This window comes from Phalangium opilio, unplaced genomic scaffold, assembly GCF_054372755.1.
Source record: "Phalangium opilio isolate 3A_F unplaced genomic scaffold, DU_Popi_V2 ptg000209l_1, whole genome shotgun sequence".
Taxonomy (NCBI): Eukaryota; Metazoa; Arthropoda; class Arachnida; order Opiliones; family Phalangiidae; genus Phalangium; species Phalangium opilio.
The window spans coordinates 10,182,501-10,194,220 of record NW_028324217.1 but is presented as its reverse complement, the minus strand read 5'-3'; the positions used below and the strand labels follow the sequence as shown (position 1 = coordinate 10,194,220).

The window sequence follows — 11,720 nt, the reverse complement described above, 5'->3', positions numbered from 1 at the left end:
TTATCCAGCCCGCTCCTTCAAAATCCGTCGCCTGAATAAACAATTATCACTCATGAAGATTCCTAATTTGTTAAAAAGTCACGCATGCGCCGTGTAAACCGGATAGGTAACAAATTTTCCGGAAACTAGAGAAAGAAGACTTTTCTTGCCTCCTCATTTCAATGGCTTTTGTCAGCCAAACCGGATTGCCTTACTAAACGTTAAAGTCTAGTCCCGGTAAAGCTTTATTTAGTCGAAGATTCCACAAACAAAAAAATGTTCGTGTACATACATGGGATGCTATTTTCATGACTGTAAAGTCCACGCAGAGCTTTAATATTTTAGTTTGATGTTTATGTGGTTCCATTTACAGTATGAACCAATTTTTATAATTTTTAAGAAGCCTGTGGACGCAATTGCTGGTATTTCTGGCAGCAACTTTCCAAGATGGTGGCGAAAGCTGACGCTCTATAGCAGGATATTTTCATTAAATTTTTCGGATTGTAAACATTGTCTGCAAATCCAAATAAATTTGGAAATGGCTCGTGCCAACATTAGTAATTACCCCCTACCTGAATTATCCGAACAGATATAATAATTTGTTTTCTAAATTTTTTTATATTGTAATCCGATTATCAAGTTCAAAACGTCCGCAAGCACAAATCCTTCTTGAACGTCGTTTAAGATCACTTTTTGGTCTCGGGAATGGAAAATACCCTAAATTACTCCTATTAATCCTGGGTTTCACATAATTTTCCCTAATCTAACACAAAAGATAATCCCATTGTTTTTAAACCATCATGACACGAGTAGAAGAGGTTAATTGAATGTATAGTTTTAAATAGAAATTTAAAAGTAAATCAAAGAAAAACATTTACTAAGTTCTTTGATAAATAACCAGATTTTAAGACTCGATTTTAGGCGCCATTTTTACGGGAAATAGGATCATACTGAAGTGACTATGAATCAATATTACCATTCGGCATATCAAAAATTCAAGGACTATTGTGGTAATAATATTAGCAACATAAATCATCAACTACATTTTCGTCTGCTACCACCTATCTGTACCGACAAAACTATTGGCTTCCTACCTTATGATTTGCGATTTATTTTATAGATTGCGGATGCCTCTGCGACATTTTACCTGACATATCCAGCTGCTCCTCAACTCGTTCACCTACCATCTACCGCTCAGTATGAAGAACATTATATAATTACGACCGTTAACGCCCTCAACAACCACGTTGATGAACGTTTATTGATACACGGCTTCGATTCAACTACTTGGCTAATTACGATCCTGTTAATCGTGGCAGTGGCTTTCGTATCACATCTTGAAGAAAACCTTAAAACTAGAGTCTGTTATCAGTTGACTACAGGGCCGGCCTTAGGGCTGGGCCAACAGGGCCATGGCCCGGGGCCACCACCTGACAGGGGCCGCCACTTGAGTTCATGTGTTATAGTAATTTTCTTCAGAAAGGGAGATATAGATTAGAAGATTTTACATTTTTTATTTTTGGTGGAAGGGCAGAGCTCCAAGTTCTAACTCTATGTCCACACTGAGAAAATTTCGAGCGTAGCGTACGTAGCGAAGACGGCGAGAGAGACGAAAAAGGTTCATTTGGCTGAACTTTTACGTCGATCTCGCCGGCATAGGCGACGCACAACCAATCAGCGTCCATCGTTTACAGACGTCATATTTAAAGAGCTGCATCGGTTTTTATTCACTATAGAAGTCTGAATTAATTGCATGTTGAATCTTGGTTTGGCTGCTATTTGGAATTTTTTCGTTATAATGTCGGACAACGAAACTAGAATTGATATTAATGCAAATGCTCAACGAAGTGTTTATCCCCGTAAAAATCGTAATAATATCTCATTTGGGTGTGGGGTTATAAAAATCCCCATCTTTTTTTCTGTTCTGGAAAACTTCTCTAAACCAAATACGTTTTATATGGTCCTTTTTCTTTTGTTTTCGAATTAATAGCGATGAAATAATTAAATTATTCGCATGAGCTAAACGCTTCACTCTACTGCAATTGCCCGCCATTACCTCGATCTATTCACAGAACTTATCCCACGTGACAAAGAAAAGGACGTGGATTGGTTGTGCGTCGCCTACGCCGGCGAGGTCGACGTAAAAAGTTCAGCCAGTTGAACATTTTTTCTCTCTCTCGCCGTCTTCGCTACGTACGCTACGCGTGAAATTTTCTCAGTGTGGACAGGCGATTTTCTCGGCGTACTTGGCGAGCGTAGCGTGCGTGGCGAGCGAAGCAAATATTTTATCCTAGTGCGGACATAGGAGCAGAAGCTACAGCTTTTTCAACAATAGCTTTTCAAAGCGACTCTACACACATGCAGCATTCAAAAAATCCCGGGAGCCGCAGCACTAGCCTCCTTGCTGCTAGCGTGCCTGGGAAGGAAACTTAGCTATTTGTTAACGAAAGGGGCCAGTGCCGTCTTAAGGCATGGGCTATATGGGCTAGAGCCCAGGGCCCCGCGTGAATTAAGGGCCCCAAATTTCTTGTTCAAGAAGTAGGCAATACGTAACTATGACCGTCACGCTTCGAGGAATTATTAAGTTGTGAACAAATTTTCTAACAAGAATCTCTGCGGACCCGCTTTCTAAAGAGGTTCATGGCCTACACTAGGTTCCATAGCTACAACCACCCTTCTCAGATGAATTCGCACATGTTTACAGAGAGAAAAGTATACCTAGGCCAAGCTGCATCCATGGAGAAAGGGTAATGGAGGTGAAAAGAGCCAGTTTTCTACGTTGGAGCCGCGACCCCGAAAACCCCACCGGCGGGCGGAGAAGGGGAGTCAAAAAAAGGGGAACGCGGTCGGGTTCGCCTCGACGTTTCGGTTGCCATGGTTACGCGTTGCCGCCGAAATACTGAATCGTTTGTTTGCGCCCTCTACTGGCTGTCAATCGCAATATGTCGTCTAATCGTGTTCGTGTATGGTTTTCTTTCATGGCTCTTGGGGTTTTTTGCAGTTCAATATTTTTATAAGAAATTAGTACTGAAGGCTGAAAAATAATGGGGAAAAGATACTGCGTCTATCTTAATTGCAAAAGTCGTGAAAATGGAAAGAAGTGTGCCTCCCAAACTACCGGAGAAATTCGGTTTTTTCCTGTACCAAAACCAACCACTGAATATGAGAAGTGTGTGAGATGGTTACGTGCTATTAAAAGGCCTGAAATACAAACAACAAATGTAAAAAAACACCACTACGTCTGTGGTAATCATTTTCCGGGTGGCTTGGGACCAACAGTCAGCAATCCAGACCCTATGCCTGACTACGATGAATGTTCTGAGATTGTCAACGTCAACCCACAAGTGAGTTCCATAAATGAATGTTCTATCCATAAAAGTTGTTATTCTAATATTGGTGATTATATAGCCTGAAGTGCAACCCACTAGAAACATCTCAACAGACATTATCCATGATTCTGTTGTTAATGAGGCGCTGGTTCTTATGGAAAATGAAAATGAAAAAGATGTGGTGAGTCAAATACGAGGTTTCAATACTATTACCGTTAAACAATAATAATATATATTATAATGTTTGTCATAGGTATTTGAGGATTCTAATTCGTGTACCATAGTAGAGGAGATTGCAATTCAAACTAAGAATGATTCTGGGGAAAGAGAAATCCCAATTAAACTTATCGATTCTCTAGAACATCTTGCGAAAGACTTCTTAAATTACCAATCAAGCAATATGGAATCCATAAAATGGAGCATGGAGATAAAGCGGGGTTCGAACAGAAATGTTAATACTATAACAAGCTTAGTGTTCAAAAAGAATGACTTCATGAAGCTCATTTTAAACCCAACAATGGCTCTTTCTGTAACAGTTTGTGATAAGGAAGTTCCTAGTAGTCATGCTGCTTTTAACAGCTCAACAGTAAATTTTCAAGAGCCAATTAAAATACTAAGAGATTTAGTTGACATAATGCTAGAATTAGATAGTTGGAATTGCTGCCAAGGCATTCGGGGTGAATTGTTTGACTCGTTTAAAGACCGATATCTGAAATCTATTTATGTTTGCTCATTAAGTCAGTCTTTAAGATCTGATAAATGTCGAAAGCTTTTTTTGGAAGAAAAAGAACGTTGTGTAAACTGTGGCCTGTCTAAGAAGGTTTTACAGAGGAGGAAACTGCGAGAAACAAACAGATTTATCAGTGGGAAGCCTAATTCAAAGTTTACCAACATACGATATCTCAGCGCAGAAGCTTTACGGGGAAAATATGATACATTATACACAGCCAATACAATACAGAAAAGAAAAATTAAGCACATGAAGGAAAACATAAAGAAAATCTATAAGAATGATGGAATTTTTATGTCCCAAGAAGAAAGCTCTGAATTTGAAAATATTTTACAAAAAAACCCTTTTCAGAGCAAACCAGTTTTTCAAAAGCTATTTTTACGTGAGCAGATGAAAATTAATGCATCAAATAAATCAAGGCCACGTAAGTGGCACCCAGCCATTATACAGTGGTGTCTGTCCATTAAAGCAAAGTCACCAACAACATACGAGGCTTTAAGGCAAGCCATACCACTCCCCTCTAAAAGGACATTGTTCAATTATTCAATTGACATGACTTCAAAGAGTGGTTTCGATGAAGCTACACTGCTAGAAATGAGGACCAAAATTGATTTGGACAACTTAGAAGAACACCAGAAATATTTCTCGTTAATTTTGGATGAAATTCAAATAAAACAAGACCTTGTATTCAAAAGTAATACTGGGGAATTGATAGGTGCCAACAATCTTAATACCTTTCGAAACAGAGTAGCAGAAATTGAAAAACAAATTCAGCACTCTAACGAAGAAGAAAATAGCAACATTGATTTAGCCACTCATGTGCTACAATTAATGGTTAGAGGTGTGACAACAAACTTTAAATATGCTTATGCATATTTTCCATGCGATAAGCTAAAGGCGGAAGACTTATATTCAATATTATGGGAAGCAATAGAACATTTACAAGGAGCCAGTTTTAAGATTATTTCGGTTATATTTGATAAGGCTGCCACCAATCAAAAATTAATCAAATTTTGCACGGAGAGTGAAAAACTCTTACACCAAGACAAAGTGGGTTATCGGTGTAAAAATCCATTCAATAATTTTGAACCATTATACTTTGTTTCTGATGTATGCCACGGGGTGAAAACGGCCAAAAATGGATTAGCAAACAGCGGTAAACTTAAAAAACATAAAGACCAAATTTTCAGACCAATTAGAAAGCTGAAAAAAATGGGAAATATTTGCTATGGAAGCATGTTGTTGATACATATAAGCTGGATTCATCTTCGTTACTTAGACTAGCACCCAAACTTACGTACAACCATGTAAACCCAGATTCATACAGCTGTATGAAAGTTAAATTATGTGTACAAGTACTGAGCAGTACCACAGCCAACGCAATGGAAATACTTTTGGGTGATGAAGCGTCCGAGACAGTTAAATTCTTGAGGATGTTCGATACATTTTTTGATATTCTCAATGTTTCAAACTGCACAGATGCTAAAAGAAAACTAAAGCCAGCCTTAGCTCCATTTAAAAGTGTGGATGATTGGCGTTTTGAGGTATACTAATTTCTCCAGTTTAAAATACAGTTTTTCAAAAACTAATTTCCTTGTAGTGGCTGATGAAAGATTTTCTCGGGTACCTAGATGAGTGGGAAGAGGAAGTTAGTCATTCTGAAATAGATGATGAGTTGCCCCGATCAAAAATGCTACTTAGTGAAGAAACTTTGGAAGGATTGCGAATCACTGGTAATAAATTAATCTTATAAAGTTATACTTTTTCTAAACTGTGTCACTAATTCTCTTTCCCCCAATTTATTTCAGTTCATTCGACTATAGCCCTCGTCAAATACATGTTGGAGAAGGGGGCACCTTTCGTATTAACTTCACATTTCAATCAAGACCCTGTTGAACAATATTTCAGCAAGCAAAGGGCAGCTTCTGGTGCTGGAGAAAATCCAACTGTTAGTCAGTACGGGCAAGGTGTGAAAAGGATAAAATTAATGAAATCCATTATACCCAAAACCTTAAATGGAAACTGCTCTAAAACTGTAGGAAAAAGAGCTTTAAGAAACAAAGTTGCTCGGGATGCTTTTCGTTTGTGAAATGTCTCTTTAGATTGACAATAATTGGTTATTTACTTTGTTAATTGTTTAATTAAAACTTTCTTTTGAGTTATAACTTTCAATTCTTTCCTTATGCCACTGCTATTCAAACTATCCCTCTTACGGGACTGGATTTGGGATTTACATTTTCTTGTAAGTCCTTTCAAATGACAATTAATTAGGATTTGGTAGCATTTGAGCTTGGCACTGTTTGAGTTCTCTAAATCTTTACTCCATAATTCATCCCATAATCCATTAATAATTTGGTTTTTTTCTAACTCCAACTTTATATTGCAATTTCTTGTAGTATTTAACCGTAAGGGGTCCTTAGCATCGACATATTTACAAATAATATCACAGACTTTAAAGAAAAAGCTATAAGCAGTTTGAGAGAGGTATAGTAGACCACCTCGGTCTTGCTTTTCAGTCCAAGCATGGTAGATTTCCTTGGCTTCTTCTTTTGGGATAAGACAGTTTCTCCAGAAATCTTCACATTCAAAAAACCCAATGATCTGATCAATTGCATATCCTGCTATTTGATGTATGGTGTTCCCTTCTTTTTTCTTAATTTCCGAAGCGCTAAGCTTGCACTCGAAAGTTTTCTGAATTTTAACTGCACTTGGCCCAGGTTGGTTTTCAGATGCTTTCATTTCAGTTGCACAATAGCACTTGAAGAGCTCGTTAAAAAAACGGACAAGAAAAATAGAGATGACTAGCTCCTGATCAATGTTGTTCAGAAGTATAAATTTAGATAGAACCAGGAAAGAAACTTTCAATTTGCAATAGAAACTTCTTTCTGCCATCAAGTGATTCCTGTTGTACGTAAACCTTGCTTTATCCAGCAGGCCATTATTAGGATCTGCAAATATATCTAAACATTCTGTCGCCTCTTCTGTTAGTTGACATATTTTTTCGATTTGAATTTGTTTAAGGGCATTCTATTTCAAGGAAAATGTCAGTTAATTTATATCAGATAATATCGAAATAGTTTTAAAAGAAATTACCACTATTTCTTCTTTTCTGTGTTGAAAGGTAACTGATTGCAAGTTAGAGGCCTCATTTAAAATTCCTTTCAAGTGTTCTGTTATGAAATCCTCATCAAATCTTAACCCTAAAACGTAAAAACAACAAATTAGATTTAATTTAAAGTTATTTTTAATATTTCTAAATTATTATAAATATTTCTAAATAATTATAAATATTTCTAAATAATTATAAATATTTCTAAATAATTATAAATATTTCTAAATAATTATAAATATTTCTAAATAATTATAAATATTTCTAAATAATTATTAATATTTCTAAATAATTATAAATATTTCTAAATAATTATTAATATTTCTAAATAATTATTAATATTTCTAAATAATTATTAATATTTCTAAATAATTATTAATATTTCTAAATAATTATTAATATTTCTAAATAATTATTAATATTTCTAAATAATTATTAATATTTCTAAATAATTATTAATATTTCTAAATAATTATTAATATTTCTAAATAATTATTAATATTTATAAATAATTATTAATATTTATAAATAATTATTAATATTTAGAAATAATTATTAATATTTAGAAATAATTATTAATATTTAGAAATAATTATTAATATTTCTAAATTATTATTACCTTCTTTGCGTTTCTTCCGTTTTTTGGTTTTTATTTGACAATAATTGTGGTCCATCTCCATCGTGGTCACATGGAGAAATGCTGCTCAAAATATTCCCATTTCCCCGCGAAAAACCCCTTGCAAGATGGCGCGGTATACCGAGGCAAAAATGTTTGCCTCGTTGTAACCATGGCAACCGAAACGTCGAGGCGAACCCGACCGCGTTCCCCTTTTTTTCACTCCCCTTCTCCGCCCGCCAGTGGGGTTTTCGGGGTCGCGGCTCCAACGTAGAAAACTGGCTCTTTTCACCTCCATTACCCTTTCTCCATGCTGCATCCATGTCATCGTTCTATTCTCTAACTCCCTTGACTTTAATTTAGGAGAGCTAAATTTGTTTTAGTGTTCCGACCGACTGAAAAATCAAAACATTAGTTCCCGTTCGTAACATCAAAGAATCAGTTTGATTAGTAACATGTCACCCAATTCGGGGTGGCGTAGCGGTTAGCGCTTTCGCCTCGCAGCAAGAGGATCCCGGGTTCGATCCTGGACTGTGGAACCGGGTGAAACTCTGCGAACAAATCCTTCTGCGTAGAGTTTGCAAGTTCTCTCCCCACTTGTTTAAAGGAGTTTTCCTCCGCGGTCTAACCCGGTTTCTCCTTTCCATCAAAACTTGCTGAGGTTAACGGTAATAGTTAGTATAGGGCGCAGTAGGTTAGCTGTGGCATAGCCACCACCCTCTATGCAATGTAAAGGGACCCACATGTACACAAGCCACAGGCTTAGTGTGGACATCCCTTCTTAGACAAAGCCTAGGTTATTATTATTATTATTATTATTATTTTGCTTTAGCGGTTAGCCGAATACAAACGGTTTATTAAATCCAATCAACTCAATGTCTTTCAATCTAAACTGTCTTTTCACTCTACTTTACTTAATCTGTTACTTTATATATTGCCTACATTAATCAAGGCCTGTGCGCGGCGCCGATTTTCATTTTTCGTTTGGCAACTTATGTTGCTGAATTCCCTCACCCGAGAGCGCTGTTAGCTGGACTTAAGGAAATTGAAATGTTCATTTTCTCTAGCTTGAAATTTGAAATGTTCATTTTCGCGCACGTTTTGGTCCATCTCGCAATGCCATCTCGCGGTAAAATAGATAGAAAACCCTAATGCTCTCCGATATCGATGCTTACAAGTTTTCATAGTTTTATTGTAGTGGAAACCGGTCTCTTCGTTCAAAGGTTCAGTTTTAATTGTCCTGATTACTCACATCCCCTCTAGCAAGACAGTAAAATATATTTTTACTATAGAAATTAATGAAAATAACTCTTTAAAACGTGAATGTAATTATTCGAAACATGAATATTTGCGCGAACGCATTAGGCCTTATTCGTAAAAATATTTACATACAAAATATATACATAATATACAACAAACAACAAGTACAATCTGATTACCAAATTAAATAATTTATACACTCATTTTGAATTTTCAATAAACTACACTAATCGACTTTTCTTGTTTACCTTTCCTAACGCTAACTGACAACGTGACGCATTGTCCCTCAAACGCTATACAGCGATGTAAATGTGAGTGATAGGACAAACTGGAGTTATGAACTTTGCTCTCTTAAATGAGTCGGTTTTAGTTTGAGCACGCATGGACTTTTCAGGCCTATATTTTTCAAACTTCATAATATCCTTAATCATCGCAAGGGGCAGTGGGTTTCAGATGAGTAAAAACTATGAGTCGCAAATTTGAAAGTTAAGCTACAAAGAGAAAAAGGCGCTTGAGGAGATGGAAAATTCTTCGAAAATAACGAAATTAACCTAATTTTTGACAACAAAACTGGGGACAACATCATCGGATTCTCATTTACACCAAAAGCGTAATGTATTGTGACGCTCTTCTGGCTCAGGATGAGCCAGAAGAGCGTCACAATCAAAGAGTATCAGAACTCATGAAAAGACTTGAAAGAAAATGTTTTAAGCTTATCGCTACTGTATTGAAACAACATGGACGCTTTTCCTGGAATTTGTATATATTTGAGGACATGAAACTGCCTTTTTAATATAATTGGCTGTCTCGAGTCTTTTACAACTGAATATTTATTTTTTTTATGTTGCTGAAATAATTAGCCCAGGGCCCCATGACGCCTTAAGACGGCCCTGAAAGGGGCACTATGTGAAATGCGAAGAAACAAGCTGGTGCAGCGACCATAACATTTTTGCACACCCAATCAATTTATAGGACATTGGTCCAGTGAGGGAGTGACCCCTATAAGTGTCTCAAAGTTATCTTATTTCCATCCCGGCTAAATAGAAAACCGACACAATAGGCAGGGTTCATACAACTTTGGAAAACAAATTTCCCTGAGATTTCCAGGTTTTTCCCGTATATGGAGTATCCTATGGAGCAAATGTTAACGAAGGAGGAAGGATAAATAGGACAATTACATAATCAAAGGGCATCCCCGTATCTCTAATATAATCAGAGTTATGAGCCTCCAAAGTATAGTGTTATGTTAATCCTATGGAGGGAATGTTCACGAAAACTGAAATTAATAAAAACCTATTTACGTTCAACGATGACCCAGGAACACTCGAACAGTTTAGCTTTAATCTCAATAAAAAGAGGTACTGCAGCTTTATTGGACTATTCCGAAATGATCACAGACTTCGCGAATATTAAAGCTCGTAAAATAGATTTTATGTAATGCAATTGTACTTAAAATACTATTTCCACGTTTCATTAAATAATACTAAACGTCCTTTCACTGCTCATATTAAAAAATTATAAAAGTGATCTAAAAAATTTTTCTCGCAGTTAGGAGGCCACCATTCTGGCTTTTGGCTCAGGGCCTCCAAATCTTTAAGGCCGGCCCTGGTTGACAACCTTTTACGAAAATCTGTGGGAACTCACCTGTTGTTTCTTCGAAAACTGTTAAGTACTGCATTGAACATTCCCACCCTCTAATTGCCGGTTGACACAGCTCCTCGAGTTAAGTCAAAATGTTGAATTTTAACCAAGTTCAAATCTTTACAGTTTCAAAGAACTTCGACAAGCGCTCAGTCGTTTTAAGATGTTCCTGGTTATTCTTCTCTTTTGCTTTCTTAAAATTGTATTCCTCCGCACTCAAGAGCGAAATGACAATCGACAAATCGGTATTCGTGGATAATATCGACGACCTACTGCAAAATACTCGACTAAGACCCATAGTACAACAACACTATGCGGTTGGCGTGGAAATTAGAGTAATAAATATTTATTTTTGCTATATAATTTTTTTTTGTTATGGGCATGGCTATGGGCATGGTAACGGTATCGCTAACAAAGTAACCGTGACGTCACGCTTTACACCGGACGTATATGTCCGTGTCTGTCTGGCGGGGACCGTGTTCGCAGTTAGCAAATCAGAGCAAAGCTGTTCCCAAGATCTGGACAGAGTTCACAGTTCACAGACATTTGGTCGATCTATATCGCACTAAATCATGTCTTATCGACTGACAGCTTAGTTAGTCGTCCATTCCACAGAGACACCACCATCTATCCTTATTGGCAATCTGTACTTAGCGGCTTCATACAACAGCATCTTCTGGTCTTTGACTATACCACATAGAAACGAACCTGTAACATTCGTTTCTATTCCATTATAATCGTTGGGGATAAGATATTCGCGGCGATCGGCTAGCCTCGCTTGGCGAGGCTTTCTCTAAGGGTTACAAAGAATGTACTTTTTTCTATCAGTTTTTCGGAATAAGCCGCTTTATATACACCAATTTTCAAACGATCGCAAAAAAGCATACGCTAGATGTCGAACATCCAATATAGCAAAGTTTCAAATGATGTTAGGACTAAAGTTTCTTAAAAAGATTTAACTACAAATAATTTAAAAAAATGATGAAAATAATATTTATTAAAATTATTAAGTTCTTGAAGAAAAACCTCTTTTAACTGAAAGTTCCCTAATCGGAC

At 36.6% G+C, this 11,720-nt stretch overlaps 2 protein-coding genes across 3 annotated transcripts; one reads left to right on the top strand and one right to left on the bottom strand.

The window, feature by feature from the left end:
- Positions 1 to 2,765: 2,765 nt before the first annotated feature.
- On the top strand, positions 2,766 to 5,322 carry LOC149619063 (uncharacterized). Of its 2 annotated transcripts, none has more exons than XM_089853999.1 (4): positions 2,766 to 2,936; positions 3,005 to 3,323; positions 3,388 to 3,489; positions 3,562 to 5,322. In XM_089853999.1, exons 2-4 carry the CDS (start codon positions 3,024 to 3,026, stop codon positions 5,320 to 5,322), a joined length of 2,163 nt encoding a protein of 720 aa, XP_089710125.1. In that variant the 5' UTR covers positions 2,766 to 2,936; positions 3,005 to 3,023. The 2 variants fall into 2 exon arrangements, with proteins under 2 accessions (XP_089710125.1, XP_089710124.1); XM_089853998.1 differs by having other exon boundaries at positions 2,767 to 2,942.
- Positions 5,323 to 6,159: 837 nt separating this feature from the next.
- LOC149619062 (uncharacterized) lies at positions 6,160 to 8,069 on the bottom strand. Its single transcript, XM_089854000.1, has 3 exons — positions 7,767 to 8,069; positions 7,132 to 7,238; positions 6,160 to 7,065 (listed from the first exon to the last, which is right to left on the bottom strand). Exons 1-3 carry the CDS (start codon positions 7,825 to 7,827, stop codon positions 6,160 to 6,162), a joined length of 1,074 nt encoding a protein of 357 aa, XP_089710126.1. The 5' UTR covers positions 7,828 to 8,069.
- Between the last annotated feature and the right edge of the window lie 3,651 nt (positions 8,070 to 11,720).